The sequence below is a fragment of the Arachis ipaensis genome, chromosome B5 (assembly GCF_059453495.1).
Source record: "Arachis ipaensis isolate K30076 ecotype BB chromosome B5, ASM5945349v1, whole genome shotgun sequence".
In the NCBI taxonomy this organism is placed as follows: domain Eukaryota; kingdom Viridiplantae; phylum Streptophyta; class Magnoliopsida; order Fabales; family Fabaceae; genus Arachis; species Arachis ipaensis.
Window position 1 is genome coordinate 67,184,094 of NC_142440.1, and position 23,800 is coordinate 67,207,893.

The 23,800-nt window shown below is 37.1% G+C and overlaps 1 protein-coding gene across 1 annotated transcript; it reads left to right on the forward strand.

Annotated features, from left to right (window-relative positions):
- Nucleotides 1–2,963: 2,963 nt before the first annotated feature.
- Nucleotides 2,964–3,980, forward strand: LOC107640615 (uncharacterized). Its single transcript, XM_016344126.3, has 2 exons — nucleotides 2,964–3,535; nucleotides 3,686–3,980. The coding sequence occupies exons 1-2, from the start codon at nucleotides 2,964–2,966 to the stop codon at nucleotides 3,978–3,980; spliced, it is 867 nt and encodes a 288-aa protein (XP_016199612.3).
- The last annotated feature ends 19,820 nt before the right edge of the window (nucleotides 3,981–23,800 follow it).

The window sequence follows — 23,800 nt, forward strand, 5'->3', positions numbered from 1 at the left end:
ATAACCAATTAAAAAAGGTTAGCTTTAACTGATAACAGATATTTTTTCAAACCAAATATAAAAAATTATTCAACATCCAAAAGTATCTTTCCAAATTTGAAAAGAATGCAAAAATGTTCCAACTTCAACTTTTAAGTGGTTATGCATTGGATTTAGTTTACATTCCTTTAAACTAAGGCTGCCTAAATAATTAAGTAACATTAAAATGTCGAGTATATTGTTTACTTGATAGACCAAAATATAAACATACTGAAAATAATTCAAACACACAGATTTGGTTTGGTAACAATATTTTTTCAAGGGTAGTTTATCAAAATTAAATTTGAAAAGATAGTTTCTTGAATTTGTTGAAGTTTATTTTTGTTAAGTCAGAGTAAAAATACCTTTTTAATTTAATGACTATAAGCAATAACATTTGTGTTTCATCAATTAGTTTTACAGAATGCCAAACACTATACATGCATAAACCTAACAGACTTTTTGGAGGAATAATCTAACCAAGTGACATAAGATCAGATTTTCCGCAAACTATATCTTAACTTTATCTATTATGCAGCAAATCGAGTAGCTATTAATGACGCATGCACAAGCATGCCTCCAAATAATCCTAACAAAGATATAAGGCAGAAATTAATCTACCTTAATGTGCCACAAGTATGTATTGAATTTTAGTTTTCAGACAATTTGGCTAAGTTGTCTATTATCATGTAAAATACTGGCACATGGGAGATGCAATTCATGAATGTCAATATTGCCATGCTTTGTTTTGGTACGATGAAATGTCACAAAAACAATACAACACATCTACCCCTACATATACTCTCTGTTGTAGAGGAGGACAAGTTGAAATTTCTCAGCTCCAAGAAGTACCCAAGATTTTGTATGAGTTGTTATATGGCGATGACATCAAAAGCAAGTATTTCCGTGACAACATTAGGACCTATAACTTTATGTTCTAATTCACCTCGATGGGTGCCAAGATTGATCAAACTATAACAAACAGCAAAGGGCCACGCACGTTTATTCTATATGGAGAGAATTATCATCTAATGGGTAGCCTTATACCCGAAGAGGGGTGCATGGCAAGATTTGCATAATTATATGTGTACGATACACAAAATAAAATTTAAAATTGTATAGCAGTGATAAGGTGCGTAACGGAATTAACATATAGCCATGGTTATTATGTGTTGAGTAAATCAGTAAGGAACTATTCATTTAACTAACATAGATTTTGAAAATGATTTGACATGATACAGAGAAAAAGACAACAACAAGATACATGAAGATATTGTCAGAGATTTGAAGAAGATGTTGGACGATAACGTGTTGGTGAAGGCATTTCGAATGGTTTGGGAGTCTATAGGATCTGACTACACATCCACAGTGAAGTTGAAGTTGTTTGGAAAACGGGGCAAAGATGGTAGGCGGTATAACCTACCATCCACTAATGAGGTTGCTGCGCTGATAGTAGGCGACTTTGATTTCGCCAAAACTGATAGAGACATTGTGGTTGAAACACAAAGTGGGAGGCTACAACGAATAAATTAGCTAAATCGAGCCTATTTGGCATTGCAGTACCCTTTATTGTTTCCATACGGAGATGATGGTTACAAGGAAGACATTCCTCGAAATAAAAAAAGTGGTAAAGAAGATAAGGGTAGGCAAGAGGTCTCAGTGAAGGAGTTTTTTGCGTTCAGAATCCAAGAAAGGGTAGCCGATGCATCTCCATTGCTTTATTTAAGAAGGTTATTTCAGAAATTCTTGGTAGATGGATTCTCCATGATTGAATCAGCCAGATTAAATTATATTCGGCTTGATCAAGAAAAGTTTAGGTGTGAAATGTACAAGGACTTATCCGAAGCAGTATTAAGTGGGGAAACTAGACATGTGTCAAGAGAAAAACGTATCATATTGCCTTCTTCATTCATGGGAGGGCCTAGGTACATGATACAGAACTACCAAGATGCAATGGCGATTTGCAGGGCGGTTGATTATCCATACCTTTTTCTTACATTTACATGTAATCCGAAATGGCCTGAATTAGAAGATTTTCTTAAGAATAGAGAACTACATGTAGAAGACCGACCAGATATGGTATGTAGAGCTTTCAAATTTAAGTTGGACAAACTTATCCAAGATATCAGAAAAAACCAAATATTTGGGCGCGTTAGTGTAGGTAAACAATGTCCCGTAACCTACTCCGTAATATTAATATGCATGTTTTTTTAGCTTTTCCAGTACATGTGTATGTTCGTTGTGGAGATATTTTGATTTTTAATGAAACCAATCATTTTATATAATAAATCTCTAACTTCTTCTATCACACGTTTTTAAACAAATCTGCACTAGAAATTTCTATTTCCAAAAAAATAGTTTACCACATATACACAAAACCCTTTATAAATTAAAATGCGTGATGTGAAAATTTTTGGATGAAAAGAAAATATGAAACTGTAAAAATAGGAAACTAAATTATTGTAGAATTAACCTGCAGCCAAGATGGCTACGTTTTTTATATATTTCAATTCCAGTGAAGTTTTTGAAACTTTATAAATTGTGAATTCCATTCAATTATACAGAGTTTGCTGGATTTGTATGAATAAAGAGACAATCATTTATGAAATTAACCAGCATTGTCGTTTTTCATCATATAACTGTGTAAAAATGTCTCCTGTATTAAATAATGGGAAGTATTAAATGTCTAAAAACCTGTATAAATGTGTTTGTATATATTCTCCTTTGCAGTTGTGTGTACAATTGAGTTTCAGAAGCGCGGTCTCCCTCACACACATATTCTGTTGTTTCTACATCATGATGACAAGTTTCCAACGGGAGAAGACATAGACCGGATCATAAGTGCTGAGATACCCGACAAGGTCAACGATCCACTATATTACGAAGCAGTGGAAAAGCACATGATGCATGGTTCATGTGGTAGTATTAGGAAAGATTCACCATGAATGGAAAATGGTCAATGCATGCGGCACTTTCCTAAGAGATTTGTTGCGAGTACTATGATTGATGAAGACGGTTATCCAGTTAATAGGCGCAAGGACGATGGCAAAACAATAACCAAATCAGGTGTGGAACTTGACAACCGATATGTCGTGCCTCACAATAGGAAGTTATTATTGAAATATGGTGCTCACATAAATGTTGAATGGTGTAACCAGTCAAGATCGATTAAGTATCTATTTAAATATGTCAATAAAGGCCACGACTGTGTAACAGCTTCATTTTACAGAAGTGCCACAAGTGTTACAGATAATGATAAGTGTGATGAAGTTAGTATGTATTATGATTGTAGGTACATATCCCCGTGCGAAGCTTCATGGAGAATTTTTGGATATAGCATTCATTATAGGAACCCTTCTGTGGTAAGGCTAGGCTTTCACCTTCCTGGTGAACAACCAGTGATATTCAAGGACGATGAAAACTTGGATGATGTTGCTAGGAAAGAGTCTGTGAAAGAATCCATGTTCTTGGGATGGTTCAAGGCAAACAAAAAATACGCTGAAGCTAGATGTTTGACGTATGTGGAGTTTCCTTCTAAGTTCGTATGGAAGGCTAATACTAGAAAATAGTTTCTAAGAAAATCTCATGTAGTTATTGGCTGAATTTTCTTTGTACTTCCAGGATCAGGAGAGATTTACTACCTAAGACTACTTCTAAATTTTGTTAGAGGATCTACCAGTTATGAACAGATTAAAACTATTGATGGTGTTGTCTACTCGACATTTCGAGGTGCATGCTATGCATATGGACTTTTGGCTGATGATAAAGAATACATTGATGCTATACAGGAAGCAAGTCACTGGGGCTCAGGAGAATGTTTAAGAAGGCTTTATGCAACACTCCTGTTTTCTAACTCGATGGCTAGGCCGGAGCATGTATGGGAAAGCACACGGAGAATGCTATCCGATGACATTCTTCACCGACAAAGAAGGTTACTCAACAATCAAGGTATGCTGTTATAGTTATTATTATTAATTGTAGAAAAATAAGTATTCTTATCTTTGTATCATTTTGTCAATACTATTAATGTTACTAGACAACTATCAGTATAACTCAATAAATAAATATTAGTTCACTTATGAATGTGCCTGATTTTAATATATTTTTACTTCGCAAAATAAAGTATGAATCTCATACAAAACAAAAAGACATGGACACAATTCCCAAAATTAACAATAAGCATTACTAACAAAATAATATACACATGGAACAAAATAAATTCTTTTAAAATGGCATACTTGCCTCGAGGTGGTTGAGCCACAAATTATATCTGAAGTTGACTATGCACACATTGTCTCCATGGTCATGAATGCTTGACGTCGGGATTTTTTGCTAGTAAATAATATCATAAAAACAGTCGCGTTGTAGATATAGTTTCTAAACCAACAAAAATCCCTTCGTACAAACGTTTTGGTTGTCACAAGTAACAAACCCTTAATAAATTGATAACCGAGTATTTAAACCTCGGGTCGTCTTCTCAAGGAATTGCAGGGAGGTATGTTCTTATTATTGGTTATAAAGATTATAAATTGGGGGTTTTGGAAGTAAGGAAGCAGTATGTTTCACAAAAAGAATAAAATAAAATAATAATAATAAAATAAACTCTTGGCAAGGTATGAAGACTGGAGGTCCTATCCTAGTTATCCTTATCAATTGTAATGAGAATTGGATTTTTCTCCCACTTTATTAACCTCTAACTATGAAGGTAAATTAAGTGGATGAATTAATTCTTGAAGAATTCCAATTCTCAATCAACAATAAGTTTGATAACTCAAGAGTCACCAATTATTTAACCAAAGCCAAAAGGGGAGAAATTCTACTTGAATGAAAATAATTTGGATAAATCGAGAACTTCAATAAATTAAAGAAAGCAATCATAAGTCTGGAATACCTCAATTAACTCTAATAAAGACATCAAATGTAACATGGAAGAGTTCATAAATTAGATTGGAAAAATAAATAAAAAAAAGAACCTGGGATTGAGAGTCACTCCTAAAACTAAGAGAAATCCTAAATTCTAATCCTAAGAGAGAGGAGATAACCTCTCTCTCTAAAAACTACATCTACTCCTAAATTTGTGAATGTGAGAGCCTTCTCATGAATGGATGTATTCCCCCACTTTATAGCCTCTAATATGTGTTTTCTGGGCCGCAAACTGGGTCAAAAACAATCCAAAATTCGCCGGTTTCGAGTTTTGCCACGCTGGATTTCCGTCACTGTGACGCGGCCGCATGGATCACGCGGTCGTGTCGCCTAGCATCAGGGAAACTATAGCATATTATATATCAAATCAAAGCCCCAGACGTTAGCTTTCCAACACAACTAGAACCGCGTCGTTTGGACCTCTGTAGCTAAAGTTATAGCCGTTTGAGTGAAGAGAGGTCAGGCTGGACAGCTTAGCAATTTCTCCAACTTCTTGCATTCCTTCCACTTTTGCATGCTTTCTTCCCATCCTCCAAGCCATTCCTGCCTTATAATATCTGAAAACACTTAACACACATATCAAGACATCTAATGGTAATAAGAGAGGATTAATAATAAGCAAATATAAGATCAAAGAAGCATGTTTTCAATCAAAGCACATAATTAGGAAGGCAAATGTAAAACCATGCAAATAATATGAATAAGTGGGTAAAGAGTTGATGAAATCCACTCAATTGAGCACAAGATAAACCATAAAATAGTGGTTTATCAACCTCCCCACACTTAAACACTAGCATGTCTTCATGCTAAGCTCAAGAGAAACTATAAAGAAATGAAGAGGAATGGTAGAATGCATGAAATGCAACCTATCTATATGAATGCAACTACATGCAAAAAAAATGTTTCTACCTACTTGGTTAAAAGTAAATAAGCTCTTCAAGACAAACATAAACCAGATTTCACTAATTCAAATCATACAATAAAAAGCAAGTAAACTTGTAAGAAGACAGCTCATGAAAGCAGGGAACATAGAATCAAGCATTGAACCCTCATTGGTAGTATGTATCACTCTAATCTCTCAAGTGTATAGGGTTATTCACTATACTCTTCTCTAGTCATGCTTTCTAAACCTTGTTCTTTATCTAACCAATCAACAATATTTAATATACCAATGCAAACGTCATGAGGTCTTTTTCAAGGTTGTAATGGGGCTAAGGTAAGGGTAAAGGTATATATATGGCTAAGTGAGCTTTATAAATTGAATCTTTAATTAACCTAAGCTCTCACCTAATATACATATACTCTATATACTTTTAAATTCATGCCTAGCTACCCATAATTCTCACTTTTGTATAATTCCCATACTCATGTACCAAATTTTCTTTAATTTTTATCACATGTGCATTGATCTTTTATTAAACTTAATATTTGGAGTAATTTTGTCCCCTTATTTATTTATTTATATTATATATATATTTTTTTTCTTTTTCTCTCTTTTTTTTGTAGAGAAATAAACATAACTTATCACTGCACATGGATTTTTCTATTATTTTCCTATTTTGGTTTTTCATGAGTAGATTCCCAAATTCCTAATATTCAAATAAATTAGAAACATGTTACATTCCCTTATCAACCCATGTTCCCAAAATTTCCCCACACTTATTTGCTACACAATTTCTATCTTAAGCTAACCAAAGATTCAATTGGGATAATTAATTTGTTTTTCGCTTAAGGCTAGTGATGTGGTTATAGAACAGAAGGGGATTAAAAGCTCAAGGGGCTAACAAAGGTGATGTAAAAGGTAGGCTTATTTGGGGTAAGTGAGTTGATAATCAAATATGGCCTCAATCATACGCAAGCATGTAAATATACTAAACAAAGGACATATAGACTGGAACAAAATACAGATTACAATCATAGAGAAGGAAACACACAGGAATAAAATATTTATGGTTAAATAATGTAACCATGTAAATAAGCTTAAAGTCTCACAGGTTGTGTGTTCTTTGGCTCAAAAACCATGTTCCAAATACAACTTCAAACAAGTTTAACACAAAAATTTTGGTTTTAAATTAGTGAAAATTTTCAAAAAATAGGATCTTAAGAAGAAACTTATTATTTTAACCAAGAAGTAACTAAATGCAAAAATCAAATAAACATGCAATTAAATATGCAAATGCAACAATTAACAAAGAAAATAAAATATTGGTGTTTGAGACAAGAAAGTACTAACCCATGGAGATCGGTATTGACCTCCCCACACTTAAAGATTGCACCGTCCTCGGTGCATGCTAAGATGTGCAAGTGGATGGGGGTTGTGGTTCCTCAGCTGGGGCTCTTTTTGTTCCTTTCCTTGCTATTGATTTGGGAATGACTTTCTCTTTTCCTTTCTTGGTGGCCATCCTGAAAAAGGGAAGAGAAAGTAAATTAAATTCAAAGAGATATATATAGCAAGGAAGACAACGGAAAAGGTGGTGATGGATGCACATTAAGATATAACTGACATTATCACATGCTCGCGAGTACATGTGAAAAGCCAACAATGGGAAATAGCTAGTGCATGTAAAGACAAGTGAATGCAAGGTGTTTATTGGCATGCCGGCAAAGGGCATGAGTAGCATAGACCAAGCAATACTTTGTAACAAACCATCACGTTTGTATTGACAATTAATTTCAATTAATACAATAGTAAAGGGAGTTTATGAAAAGCAAGCATTCAGAGTAGTAGGATAAAAGATACTGAAAAGCAGTGCACAATGCCATACGGGCGTTTTCACAAACACATAGCATGCATGTTAAATAATCTAATGAAAATAATAAATTGAACATGCAAGCAACCCTTTAAAAATAAATATATATAATTGTCAAATAATTCCTCTAATAATCCACAAGTAAAATATAGAAATAATGACCCAAATAAATTTCTAACACCAATGAAAATAATACAATGAATAAAAGTATGTAAATAAACTAAAATAAAATAAAAAGAAAAATAAGAGAGATGAGAAGGGAAAGAAGATAAGAAAGGAAGAAGAAAGAAATAAGAAAAGATAAGAAAAATAAGGATTAGAGAAGAAAAGATAAGAAATTTGGCTGATCTGGATAATCTGTGCGCCGCTTGTGACGCGGACGCGTGAGTGACGCGGTCGTGTGGTGCGCAAGAAGGTCAGGTGACGCGGACGCATGGGGCACGCGTTCGCGTGGGAGGGCTTGGGCTTCCAGCACGAGTCCAGCCCAACTCCAGCATAACTTTCGGCCATGCACCCTTTTGATGTCGATTTTCAGGTCACGTGGCCGCGTGGGTGACGCGGTCGCGTGGGAGGCCAAAGTTCCCATGGGACGCGGACGCGTCGGTGACGCGGTCGCGTAGGGTGATTTGTGCCATTGGCACGCCTCCAGCGCTGGTCCTGCGAAACTCTCTGTTCATATTAATATTATCTCCCATCTCCTTGCGACGCGGACGCGTCGCTGATGCGGTCACGTCGCGTGCTCGCTTCTTTTTTTTTTTGTAATCTGAAAAATGCAGAATGCAGTGTTAATATGAATGTGATGCAAAACTCCAGGTTCAATATAACAAAATAAAATAAAATTCAAAAACAAATAAAACTAAATAGAAATGAAAAAGGACAATCATACCATGGTGGGTTGTCTCCCACCTAGCACTTTTAGTTAAAGTCCTTAAGTTGGACATTTGATGAGCTTCCTGTTATGGTGGCTTATGCTTGAACTCATCCAGGAATCTTCACCAGTGTTTGTGATTCCAGTAACCTCCGGGGTCCCAAACTAGGCATGTAAAACCCTTGAGCAGCTTCAAAAAGATTCTTAGGCTCCCGGGGTGTTGGATGTCAGAACAGATTCTAGGATCCCAAACATTGCTTTTACACCCATTTTTGTCGGGATCTGTATTTTTCCAGCCTGGTGATAAGTAATTTGAATTCTCACTGCAGCTATCAAACAGCTTCCTAGACTCATTCAGTTGAGCTTTATACCAACCTTTGCGTTTAAACTTAAAGCTTCCAACCATGATGAACCTTGCAGGACAATTCTTACCACTGGCCATCTTCCTCTTACTCTTAATGCCACAAAGAGCTCTAAGTTGACCATCCGTCTCCAGTAGCCCATATTCAAGTGGGATTAGAAAGCTACGGGATATGAATTTTACCCACTTGAATGTTGTGAAGGATGACGGCAACTTGGGGGGGGGGGTATTTTTAATGAAATTGCAAGCTCCACTCCCTTGTGCTCTTCTCTGATAATTACCACCTCTTTGCAAACTTCTTCAATTTCAACCTCTTCCTCTTGGCAGCTCTCTTCCAATTTAATCTCCTCTTCATTGCTTTCCAAGGGCATGGGAGGTTGTGCTTCTTCTTCTTGAATCTCCATTTCTTGATCAACCTCTTCCAAGTCTTCAACTGTGATATGCCTTGGAGGTTGTACACCCTCCTTAGCATCAATTTCAAACGTCTTGGAAGGGGGTTCTATGACTGGACTTTCCCATGGAGGTTCTGCATCTCCTAAGTCTTCAACCAACTCTTCTTCTTGAACGATGACAGCTTCTTCTACTTGTTCCAGTATGAATTCATGCTCTGTCTTGTCCACTGGAGTTTCTGGTATCTCCTTCATGCTACGCTCTTCACTAGACTGTCCACATAGAGCTATGGCTGATCTTTGTATATTTGAGCGCCTAGAAGCCCATTGAATTAATGCTTGCTCCACTTGTCGAACGGTTGCCTGAAATTTAATTACTGTTTCCCTTAGGCGAACCTCTGCTTCTCGGGTTGCCGGACTTGGACATGCTACAAAAGAAAGTGGTGGTGGTTGGGAGTGATTGGATTGGAATTGGGGTAGTTCTATATATGGTTCATATGGCTCATAAGGTGGTTGGTATGGTGGTTGAGTGTTAGGGTCATATGGAGGTGAATGGTGGAAAGGGGCTTGTGAGTATGGTAGTCCAAAGTCATGTTGAGGAAAGGGTTCATAGGCATATGGTGGTGGTTGTTGATAGTTCACTGGAGGTGGTTGTTGCCATGAGGGTTGATCAAATCCTTGTGGCTCCTCCCATCTTAGATTATTCCAACCTTGATGCCTGTTCTCATTGTAATTTCTTCTTCCTGCAACATTATTGTAACCAGACTCATAGCCAAAGGGGTGAGAGTTCATAGTAGCAAATAAAAATTAAAAATAAAAATAAAAACAAATTTAAATTAAAAGGTTATTTAAATTTTGAAATTTTGAATTTTAAATTTTTGAATTTTGAATTTTTGAAATTTGAAATTTGAAAATTTTTGAATTTGAATTTTGAAAATTTTTAAATTTGAATTTTGAAATTTGACTTTTGAAATAAGATAAGATAAGATAAAAATTTTAAAATAAAAATCAATAACCTCTTAATTTAATAAAAATAAAAATAAAAACAAATCAAAAAGCAAATATTTACAATAACCAATAATAAGGGCCACGTTTGCAATTCTCCGGCAACGGCGCCATTTTGACGTCGGGATTTTTTGCCAGTAAAGAATATCATAAAAACAGTCGCGTTGTAGATATAGTTTCTAAACCAACAAAAATCCCTTCGTACAAACGTTTTGGTTGTCACAAGTAACAAACCCCTTAATAAATTGATAACCGAGTATTTAAACCTCGGGTCGTCTTCTCAAGGAATTGCAGGGAGGTATGTTCTTATTATTGGTTATGAAGATTGTAAATTGGGGGTTTTGGAAGTAAGGAAGCAGTATGTTGCACAAAAAGAATAAAAGAAAATAATAATAATAAAATAAACTCTTGGCAAGGTATGAAGATTGGAGATCCTATCCTAGTTATCCTTATCAATTGTAATGAGAATTGGATTTTTCTCCCACTTTATTAACCTCTAACTATGAAGGTAAGTTAAGTGGATGAATTAATTCTTGAAGAATTCCAATTCTCAATCAACAATGAGTTTGATAACTCAAGAGTCACCAATTATTTAACCAAAGTCAAAAGGGGAGAAATTCTACTTGAATGAAAATAATTTGGATAAATCGAGAACTTTAATAAATTAAAAAAAGCAATCATAAGTCTGGAATACCTCAATTAACTCTAATAAAGACATCAAATATAACATGGAAGAGTTCATAAATTAGATTGGAAAAATAAATAAAAATAAAGAACCTGGGATTGAGAGTCACTTCTAAAACTAGCTAAGAGAAATCCTAAATCCTAATCCTAAGAGAGAGGAGAGAACCTCTCTCTCTAAAAACTACATCTACTCCTAAAATTGTGAATGTGAGAGCCTCCTCATGAATGGATGTATTCCCCCACTTTATAGCCTCTAATCTGTGTTTTCTGGGCCGCAAACTGGGTCAAAAACAGTCCAGAATTCGCTGGTTTCGAGTTTTGCCACGCTGGATTTCCGTCACTGCGACGCGGCCGCATGGATCACGCGGTCGCGTTGCCTAGCGTCAGGGAAACTATAGCATATTATATATCAAATCGAAGCCCCGGACATTAGCTTTCCAACACAACTGAAATCGCGTCGTTTGGACCTCTGTAGCTAAAGTTATAGCCGTTTGAGTGCAGAGAGGTCAGGCTGGACAGCTTAGCAATTTCTCCAACTTCTTGCATTCCTTCCACTTTTGCATGCTTTCTTCCCATCCTCCAAGCCATTCCTGCCTTATAATATCTGAAAATACTTAACACACATATCAAGGCATCTAATGGTAATAAGAGAGGATTAATAATAAGCAAATATAAGATCAAAGAAGCATGTTTTAAATCAAAGCACATAATTAGGAAGGCAAATGTAAAACCATGCAAATAATATGAATAAGTGGGTAAAGAGTTGATGAAATCCACTCAATTGAGTACAAGATAAACCATAAAATAGTGGTTTATCAATGCTTATATGGAAGTGTACAATAGGGTGTATCCTTTTTCTTTATTCTGCATCTTGCTTTATATATGCCATGCAAAAAATCCAATTCTATTAAGCATTGAAGGTATCATAAGAAGCTGGAAACATATTGCTATATAGACAATATACATCCAAATAGCGGAGTTCAAAATATCCAATATAGATGTGGGAAATATAAGAATCAACTACATGAGGTAAAACAAATGTATATTTAACTAAATAATGATCTTGGTCATAATAGAACAGATGTAAATGTAATTGATATATGTATTTTATTGCAAAATTTTATCTTCTACAAAATCATATTATTACTTACAACAGTATATGCACTTTGTTGAACAAAGTTACAAATTACAGATGAAGAATTATGGGATTTGACGTTGATAGAAATTAAAAAACTACTCAAGAGTTATAACAAGAGCTTAAGAGATTTTCCATCAATGCCATTCCCTAATATTGATACAAGTTTGATACAAATTATGAATGGGGGAAACAATAAGTTGATTTCTGATGAACTTCGGTACGATAAACAAATTTTGACTGCTGAACATGAAGTGTATGTAAAACAACTAACAAAGAGCAAAAGAGAGCTTATGAAGAAGTGATGACAGCAGTGAATAGTGGGCAGGGTGGTGTTTTCTTTCTATATGGTTATGGTGGTACGGGAAAAACTTTTCATTGGAAGACACTTGCTGCCGCTATTAGGTCCAAAGGTCAAATCGTGTTGACAGTTGCATCAAGTGGCATAGCATCCCTCTTATTACCCAGTGGTAGGACGACACATTCTCGCTTTGCAATACCACTCAATTTAGATGAATTTTCAACATGCAACATAAAGCAAAATACTCCATTGGCTGAATTAATAATCAGACCTAAGCTTATTGTGTGGGATGAAGCTCCTATGGTCAACAAACATTGTATTGAAGCACTCGATGGGACCATGAGATGTAAAATCTGGTCAAACCGTAATTAATTAAATAATAAATTAGATATGAGTGAATATGGATTGAAAATTGAGCAATCGGAATTTGATAATTTAAATATGATATTTGGATTCAGTAAATTTTTCTGAGTCGAAAAACATAGTTTTTCACATAAAAACGCGCAGTAGAATTTTAGCCGGCAACACCGGTTGAGATGTCTGGTACTGCAGCTGAGAAAATTGATTATAAGTAAATAAGGTTAAGAAATGAGAAATTATAATTAGGGAAGGTAGAAATATTTAAAGTTCGATTTAGAGCACTAATCTTAAAGGTTTTGGCCTAAAATTGGGCCAATAGACAAAAATAAGTGAACCGGGCCTAAGTGGGGCCAAGACATAACATATGTAAACATTAGTTATGAGTATTTCTGCTCATCTTACCCCAAAAGAAAGGGTGTGGGGCGCTGAAATGAAGAGGTGAGGAAGGAGAGAGAAAACCTAACTCTCTTTGATCTTCAAATCACCATAACATGAGCTACAGAGCTCCGATTGACGAGCTGTTTGCGGCCATGCGTTTTTCTTCTCATCCTCTATAATTCTATCTAATTTTTGTGGTGATTATTCCATTCATTTCTGCAGTTTTCGAAATTCTCCACTGTTATATATTTTTGGATAGTTAGTGTTAAAATCTTGTGATTTTAGTTGTTTAGGGATACTCTAACATGGATTCTAAGTGGGTTCTATCCCTATTTCATATGGGCTAAGGTAAGAAGTACTCAAACCCTTGTGATTTATCATTTTTATGAGCCCTAGGTTGATGTACATTTGTGAAATTGGTTATGTTAGTGTATTTGGTGATTTTGGTACATAATTGGGAGATTGGAGTTGCTTTGGAGCTTTGGTTAGGCTTGGAGCTAAGGGTTGGTGGAGACTTCCAAGAAGAGCTCAAATATTTTGGCTACAAGAGGTACGGTTTAAGTTTCATTTAAGTACCGTGTGGTATGATGAGAATTCCTAGGCTAGATGCCCCTAGGATTAAGTTTGGATTGTCTGAATGATTAGTATTAATATGCATAGTTGATATGTAATGTAAATTAATGATTAGATTGAGAATTGTGTGAATTTGTATGTATGGTGTGTTGAGAATTTGATGAGTTGAATAATGAATATTGTTTTGAGGACTATGCATTTAAATTGTGAATTTGGGCCGAAGGCCATGAATTTTGGCTCGGAGGCCGGAAAGAGGTAAGGAAGGTAAGTTGATTTATGTATTGTATGATTATATGAGATATTGGATGGATTTAGATATTGAATATGAGAATAATTAGTTTGGTTATTGAATAATAAGGCTTGAGGAATTAAGGTGTGGAATGTGGATAGTCTTGGATGAAATTATGTAGAGGAGGTAGGTTTGGTTTGATTGAGTGTAATTATGTGAATGTGGTTGGGTTGTGGTCATTTGGATGAGTGAAAATGAATTTGGCTTGTGAACATTGGAAAAATTGGTGATTTCTATGTTTGGGTAAGAAACTGATTTTTGACCAACTTTGGCGGTCTGTAACTCGGTCCACGGAGTTCGGAATTCTTCAAAAATAGATTTTTATGAAAGTTTATTCAAAGATCTTTCCAACGGTTTAGAAATGGTTGAAAAAAGACTTTGTAGAAGAAGTTATGTGTGGTTGAAGTTTGGGGTTTAAAAAACAAATTCTGCAGATTTTTAACTTAGTAGAATTTTGGGCAGAACGTACTCCCACCCGTATGCGTGGCCGATGCGCACGCGTCGTTTTCAAAGTTTCACTACCCAAGCGTGTGCGTGGGACACGCGTACGCGTCGTTGAACTAAAATAGTTTCCCAGCCAAAATTCCAGAGAGTTGTGTCTTATTTGTGACACTTTTGTGCCTAGGGCACAAAACGTACCCATGCGTACGCGTGGCTGACGTGTAGGCGTCACTGGCCTTTTCTCCCATCCATGCGTGCGCGTGGAGGGACACGTACGCATCACTGTGTTTTGCTACGTTCCATGCGTGCGCGTGGGCGATGTGCACGTGTGACCCTGTTTTCAGCAAAACTTGATTTTTGAGTTTCTAAAGCTGAATTTCATACTTCTAAGCCTCCACTTTCATCCTTTAAGCCCTAAATTTTTATAGCATGCCTAGTAATAAAAATGAGCTAGAACATGTGGTAACTTGTGGATGAAGTAAAGTGAGATCCAATGATTTATGATGAGTTGCTAAGGATGAAGGTGAAAGTATCGTGTACAGTATGAGTCAGAGGGCTGTGATAAGAATTGAATTTGAGTGAGTATGTATATGTATATGATTTATGACTAAATGTGGTAAGGGAATATGATGGAACATGTTGAATGTGATGTGTGACCCTGGGTAGTAGGCAGTGGCATTGTCCACTTGCTCCGGGTATGAGATGGGATAAAGGATTTTGATAAATGAGCTTAATTATGGAGTTTGGAAAGAATGTATGTCTGTAATACCTGGGTAGTAGCAAGGGTCGTGGTTCGTCCCACTTGCTCCGGGTCATTGTTTGAAAATTGGTAATAATATAGTGTGATTAGGAATGAATGTGTATTTGTGATACCTGGGTAGTAGCAAGGGTTGTGGTTCGTTCCGCTTGCTCCAGGTTAATGTCTGAGATTTGGTACCAATGAAGATTGGTAATATGAATTGAGATTGAATGAATATATGTTTGAGATACCTGGGCAGTAGCAAGGGTTGTGGTTCGTCCGACTTGCTCCGGGCCAATGCTTGAGATACCTGGGTAGTATCAAGGGTTGTGGTTCGTCTCACTTGCTCCAGGTCAGAAATTGTGTCGCTTGGGTAGTAGCGGCAGTAGTGGTGATTTCACTCGCTCCAGGTTGAGCTTTTAAACACCCGCCTGGGTAGTAGCTGCAGCAGTGGTTATTCCACTAGCTGTGGGTTGAGCGGGTAGTAGCAACGGGGTTGTAGCTCAAACTTACTTGCTCCGTGATGGGTGTTTCTGTCCATGGTTAGCTACCAGGAGATGTCAGGTTGGCTATATAACCGACAAATGATATCATCATCCATAGGGCAGGCATACATCATTTGCATATGTTTAATTTGTTTGGGTTTGCCTATTTATTTTGGATTGTTATATGATATATGCTATGTTACCTGATTTTGTGCTACTTGTTCTACTTGTACTTTAATTGTGTATTAGTTGTTTGTATTGCTTGTGTTTGTACAACTGAGAGGTCCCTCATGCTGGTGTCGGTGGACACTGAGGACTGTTCTTGATGAGATGAATTGGTGATGTAATTGAATAATGATGAGGATCATTGAATGAGATAATTTAAGTTCCCTGGGTAGACGCGGTGAAGTGAATTCACTTGCTCCAAGCGAGGATATGATGTATTGATATAGTATTGCTGAGGCAGAATAACTAGTGATGGTTTTGTTTATAATTCTGGTCCTGGTTTGTTGGAGACTTAGCAAGTTGAGAAGCATGAGAAAGATGAATTAGATTTAGCATTCCCTTATGACAGTTTCCTATTCATGGATTAGCGAGAACCTAGGATGGATACTTGGTGAAAAGGAGTTTAGGATGCTTAGTGAGTTTTTATTGGAGTGCATTGTATTTATTTGGCACTTTTACCGTACTGGGAACCCATAGGTCGGGGGTTCTCATTCCATATATATCTCTTGTTTTTCAGATACAGGTTCAGGTGCTCAGAAGTGAGCTGCGGTTTGTCTGAGAGACGGCGAAGATTTTTTTATATTCTCTACTTTATATTTTGCTTAGAATCTCTCCACTTTTATTTTGAAGAACTTATATTATGTATTGAGCTCTTTTGAACTTGACTATAGAGGCTCTTATGTTTCTTTTGGGAGAGACTAGGAGATACTGTTGTCAACTACTTTCATACTGTACCCTAGCCGACCTAAATTTCGCGGGTCGCGACGAGTGGATATTTACTTATGTTATATATATCTATCTGTTATCTATCTCTTTATGCCTTTATCCATATATCGCTTTCGACTTCACGGTTTATCTTTTGTTGTCGAACGTGAGTGATACGTCTTCGCAATTTTATTTCTTCTATTTTCTGGCTCCTCGATTAATACTCCTTTTAATTAATCTTATATTTATATATTAAAGATCTACTTGAGAGTCGTACCACCATAATATCATTGACTTATGACTCGAGCATAAGGATTTGAATATTAGGGTGTTACATTATGGTATCAGAGCAATTCGTCCTCGTGAGCCTGAGGGATGGAACTGCTTATGCTTCAATGCATACTCTGAGTTTGTGTCTGTGCTAGTTAGGGTATCTAACCGATACATCTTGCATGAAGTTCATGAGTATACCTTTGGTAATTTGAAGCACTTAACTTGAGATATTGAGTCAGATCACCTCGATATCGCTTGTTTAGTGTGGACAAGATCCGAATGGTGTCTCATGGACATGAAAGAAATAATCAGAAAGAGGAATTCCCAAGAACGAACCGGTGAGAGAACGTCGTGATAGGAATCTTGGCAGTGGTATATATTAGAATGGTGTATTGATTTTGGATTGATGAGTGGACACTAGAGTTGGATAGTTGCTTGAACGATTTGTTTAAGTAGGTTTGAGTTGATTGGAATCTGATGATTTAGGGTAGAAGGGGCTTATAATTGACATTGGAATAGTTGGATTTAAATGGGAATGAAAGTTTGTGAAATTGAATACTCGTGTAGGAATTGAGAAATGACTACTTATCAAAAGACGTATGTTATAGGCCTCGAATGATTAGGATATGAATTGGAATAACATTGGGTAGATGGCGAATTGTTAAGTGTTGAGGTAGGTAGAGTATGAATTGGGCTTGGACTTGGCCGAGTTTGATATTGACCGGCATGTGCATGTAGTTATAATGAATGTGATTCATCAGATGCTTAGTATGTAAGGCCATGGTGTTATGCTTAAGGAGGAATAAGAGCAACGTTGCTGAAGAGTGTGTTAAAAAGGTGGCTGCAGAGAAAGGAAGTCATAGGGAGTACAACCAAGGATACATACAACGCTTTCCCCAAGGACGGAATAACTTTGCAACGAATGAGGAGTCCCAAGGGAACGGTAAGGGAAAACAGACAGCGGCTGCTTCAGATGTTTTGAGCTGTCAGAGATGTAAAAGTCATCACCCAAATAGGCCGTGCTGATTGCGGTTAGGTGTATGCTGCGAGTGTTGGAGATCAGGGCATATGTCTTGGAATTGTCCCTACAGAGAAAGCCGGAATGCAACTGAATTCGATTCTCATACCCGAGGTAATTGTAAACTAGCAGTTGAATTTTTGACTCCCCTGTATATCATTAATATGTAATATTCGTTCGTAATGAAGGACAAGTATTGATAATCGTAGAGTCTAAGTCGACGATTAGTCGAGGACCATTAGTTGCTGAGACGAAGCGATATTTAGTTAACTTAGAGGAGTAGCTAGACTCTTAAATGTTAAGAATAAGAGTGACACAGCAGAAGCGAGTTGGATTATATCTAAGGGAATAAAAAATGTTGAGAACTGTACGGAGTTATTGTTTGAAACCCAATGACAGTGAACTGCAAAAAGAGAGAATAGAGCTGATTCAGCCTTTACTTGCTCATCGTTTGAGGGGCAAGTGAAGACGAGACCAAATCCCTATACGAGAGATTTTTTTCGAGACAATTTTCGAAGGAACAACAACAACAATCACCAAGGTAGGAGGTATGGAAAGCAACTTCAGAATAAATTCACTTATAGGTGATGTGAAATCTATCATTTGGGAACTCCATGTTGGGCTGGATTAAGACTTTGCTATACTTGTGGATGAACTGGACACATGTCCTAGAACTGTCCTAAGAAGGTCAACCGAAATACTACCAAGGGCCAACAACAAGGTCGTGTGTTCACTACGACGACAGGTGATAGCGTTAGATCCGACGGTTTGGGAATAGGTAAGTGAAGGATCGGTAACAACGTGTTAAAGGTACGACTAAGTTGGTAATTGGTTTTGGCCTACACTAGCCAGAAAATCTAGTGAATGCCAGTCATGCTAAGTAGTGGTTTAGTACTTGAGGAAATAAGTGATAGAACTAATACTAGACAAGAAATCAGAGTGGCATAGCGGAAACTTGCTAAAGTGTTAGCATAGTATGGTAATAATAAGGAAAAGTGGGGTATGATTAGAAATACTTTATGCTTTGAGTACTTAAAAGGTTAGTGAGCTTATGCAGATAATGATTCTAGATAATTGGAATTGATTGCGGCTGTGAGCCTTGATGGTTCTGAGATGGATGAGGAAATTATCATTGATGCGTAATCGAATTTAGATGATGAGTGAGTGCAAGTTGTCGTGTTTGAGAGATGAGTACTATGATATTTGGTCTTGGTGACCTTGGATTTAGATTGAGATTTATAATGATTGGTTTTGAAAGGCGAATATGAAAAACCATTAAATTGAAATGTTGATGTGGTACTGAGATCGGTTTGAGGGAACCCGTGACGGGTGGTAAACTCTAGTTTTTAAGGGAGGTGCTGTCGAAATTCACCCAAGAATTTGAGAGAGTGTTGGTTATGGTTTTGAAAATGATTTTTCATTTGGGTAACTCTAACAAAAGAGATGTGTCTCGAATGCTTTTATAGATTATTAAAGGGAAGCAGATTCTTATGATTTTGTTAGCTTGTTATCTCAAACTCATTTGAATTCTAAAAACGAATGGAGCTTTGATTGATTAGTCAAAGACTTTAAGATAGAAATTTATATATAAATTTGAGGGTTTAGGAATAAGAAAGTAAGTCTGGAGGTTATGCTTAGAGTCGAGCTGTGATTAGTGGTAATTGGCTTGGCAAAGAGAAAGGATAAGGATGGAGTATGATTAAAGATGATGGTAATATTATTGATGACATGACTTGAGATTTAATAAGATGTGAGTCGATGAGATGACAAAAGTAACAAACGAGACTATTGGTCGGCGTTGGACGAATGATCAAGACCCTCGGGGATAGAGGAATCAGAGCGCGGCAACGGAAGCGCCCAGGGTAAAAAGACTTTGGAACTATTATGCGTTAGATATAACGGCAGATTACACTCACATACTCGTGTTGGCGGATGGAATTTTCGAAGGCAAAAATTTCTGTTAGGGGGTAGAATGTGAAACCCGGTCAAACCGTAACTAATTAAATAATAAATTAGATATGAGTGAATATGGTTCGGAAATTGAGCAATTGGAATTTGATAATTTAAATATGATATTTGAATTCAGTGAATTTTTCTGAGTCGGAAAATATAGTTTTCCGCGTAAAAATGCGTAGTGGAATTTTGGCCGGTAGCACCGACTGAGATCTGTCTGGTACTGCAGCTGAGAAAATACATTATAAGTAAATAAGGTTAAGAAATGAGGAATTATAATTAGGGAATGTAGAAATATTTAAAGTGCGATTTAGAGCGCTAATCTTAAGGGTTTTGGCCCAAAATTGGGCCAACAGACAAAAATAAGTGAATCGGGCCTAAGCGGGTCCAAGACCCAACATATATAAACATTAGTTATGAGCATTTCAGCTCATCATACCCTAAAGAAAGGGTGTGGGGCCCTGAAATGAAGAGGTGAGGAAGAAGAGAGAAAACCTAACTCTCTTTGATCTTCAAATCACCATAACTTGAGCTACGGAGCTCCGATTAATGGGCCGTTTGCGGCCACGCGTCACTCTTCTCATTCTCTACAATTATATCTAAATTTTGTGGTGAGTATTCCATTCATCTCTACCCAGTTTTCGAAATTCCCCACTGTTACACCTTTTTGGGTAGTTAGTGTTAAAATTTTGTGATTTTGGTTGTTTAGGAATACTCTAACATGGATTCTAAGTAGGTTCTATCTGTATTTCATATGGGCTTAGGTAAAAAGTACTCAAACTCTTGTGATTTATCATTTTGATGAGCCCTAGGTTAATGTATATATGTAAAATTGGTTAGGTTAGTGTATTTGGTGATTTTGGTGCACAATTGGGAGAGTGGTGTTGCTTGTGGAGTTTTGGTGAAGCTTGGAGCTAAGGATTGGTGGAGACTTCCAAGAAGAGCTCAATTATTTTGGCTACAAGAGGTACGATTTAAGTTTCATTTAAGTACCGTGTGGTGTGATGATAATTCCTAGGCTAGATGCTCCTAGGATTAAGTTTGGATTGTGTGAATGGTTGGTATTAATAGACATAGTTGATATGTAATGTAAATTAATGATTGGGTTGAGAATTGTGTGAATTTGTATGTATGGTGTGTTGAGAATTTGATGAGTTGAATAATGAATATTGTTTTGTGGACTATGCATTTAAATTGTGAATTTGGGCCGGAGGCCATGAATTTTGGACTAGAGGCCGGAAAGAGGTAAGGAAGGTAAGTTGATTTGTATTTTGTGTGATTATATGAGATATTGGATGGATTTAGATATTGAATGTGTGAATAATTGGTTTGGTTATTGAATAATAAGGCTTGAGGAATTGAGGTGTGGAATGTGGATAGTTTTGGATGAAATTGTGCAGAGGAGGTAGGTTTGGTTTGGTTGAGTGTAATTATGTGAATGTGGTTGGGTTGTGATTATTTGGATGAGTGGAAATGAATTTGGCTTGTGAACATTGGAAAAATTAGTGATTTCTATGTTAGGGTAAGAAATTGATTTTTGACCAACTTTGGCAGCCTGTAACTCGGACCACGGAGTTTGGAATTCTTCAAAAATGAAATTTTATGAAAGTTTATTCAATGATTTTTCCAACGGTCCAAAAATGGTTGAAAAAAGACTTTTGTAGAAGAAGTTATGTGTGGTGGAAGTATGGGGTTTAAAAATGAAATTCTGCAGCTTTTTAACTTAGTAAAATTTTTGGCAGAACGCACTCCCACACGTATGCGTGGCCGATGCGCACGCGTCGTTTTTAAAGTTTCACAACCCACGCGTGCGCGTGGCTCACGCGTACGCGTCGATGAACTAAAATAGTTGCCCAGTTAAAATTCCAAAGAGTTGTGCCTAATTTGTGCCACTTTTGTGCCTGGGGCACAAAACGTACCCACGTGTACGCGTAGCTGACGCGTAGGCGTCACTGGCCTTTTCTCCCATCCGCGCATACGCGTGGAGGGATGCGTACGCGTCATTGTGTTTTACTGCGTTCCACGCGTGTGCGTGGGCGACGCGCACGCGTGACCCTGTTTTCAGCAAATGTTGATTTTTGAGTTTCTAAAGCCAAATTTCATACTTCTAAGCCTCCACTTTCATCCTTTAAGCCCTAAATTTTTATAGCATGCATAGTAATGAAAAGTGAGAACCAATGATGAATGATGAGTAATGATAATTGTATGGGTTGCTAAGGATGAAGGTAAATGTATCGAGTATAGTATGAGCCGGAGGGCTGTGATAAGAATTGAATTATGGCTGAGTATGTCTATGTATATAATTAATGACTAAACATGGTAAAGGAATAATGATGGAACGTGTTGAATGTGATTTGTGACCCCGGGTAATAGGCAGTGTCATTGTCCACTTGCTCCGGGTATGAGATGGGATAAAGGATTATGATAAATGAGCTTAATTATGGAGTTTGGAAAGAATGTATGTCTGTAATACCTGGGTAGTAGCAAGGGTCGTGGTTCGTCACACCTACTCCGGGTCATTATTTGAAAATTGGTAATAATGGAGTGTGATTATGAATGAATGTGTATTTGTGATACCTGGGTAGTAGCAATGGTTGTGGTTTATTTTGCTTGCTGCAGGTTAATGTTTGAGATTTGGTAACAATGAAGATTGATAATATGAATTGAGATTGAATGAATATATATTTGAGATACCTGGCAGTAGCAAGGGTTGTGGTTCGTCCCACTTGCTCCAGGCCAATGCTTGAGATACCTGGGTAGTAGCAAGGGTTGTGGTTTGTCTCACTTGCTCCAGGTCAGAGATTGTGTCGCTTGGATAGTAGCGGCAGTAGTGGTGATTCCACTCGCTCCAAGTTGAGCTTTTAAACACCCGCCTGGGTAGTAGCCGCAGTTGTGGTTATTCCACTGGCTCTGGGTTGAGCGGATAGTAGCAAAGTGGTTGTAGCTCAAACCTACTTGCTCCGTGATGGGTGTTTCTGTCCATGGTTAGCTACCAGGAGATGTCGGGTTGGCTATATAACTGACAGATGATATCATCAGCCATAGGGCAGGCATACATCATTTGCATATGTTTGATTTGTTTGGGTTTGCCTATTTGTTTTGGATTGTTATATCATATATGCTATGTTACCTGATTATGTGCTTCTTGTTCTACTTGCACTTTAATTGTGTATTACTTGTCTGTATTGCTTGTGTTTGTACAACTGAGAGGTCCCTCATGCTGGTGTCGATGAACGCTGAGGGCTGTTCTTGATGAAATGAATTGATGATGTGATTGAATAATGATGAGGATCATTGAATGAGATAATTTGTGTTCTCTGGGTAGACGCAGTGAAGTGAATTCACTTGCTCCAGGCGAGGATATGATATATTGACATAGTATTGCTGAGACAGAATAACTGGTGATGGTTTTCTTTATAATTCTTGTCCTGGTTTGTTGGATAGTTAGCAAGTTGAGAAGCATGAGAAAGATGAATTAGATTTAGCATTCCCTTATGACAGTTGGCTATTCATGGATTAGCGAGAACATAGGATGAATACTTGGTGAAAAGGAGTTTAGGATGCTTAGTGAGTTTTTATTGTAGTGCATTGTATTTATTTGGCACTTTTACCATACTGGGAACCCATGGGTCGGGGGTTCTCATTCCGTATATATCTCTTGTTTTTCAGATACAGGTTCAGGTGCTCAGAAGTGAGCTGCCGTTCGTCTGAGAGACGGCGAATATTTTTTTATATTCTCTACTTTATATTTTGCTTAGAATCTCTCCACTTTTATTTTGAAGAACTTATATTATGTATTGAGCTCTTTTAAACTTGCCTATAGAGGCTCTTATGTTTCTTTTGGGAGAGACTAAGAGATACTGTTGTCAACTACTTTCATACTATACCCTAGTCGACCTAAACTTCGCGGGTCGCGACTAATGGCTA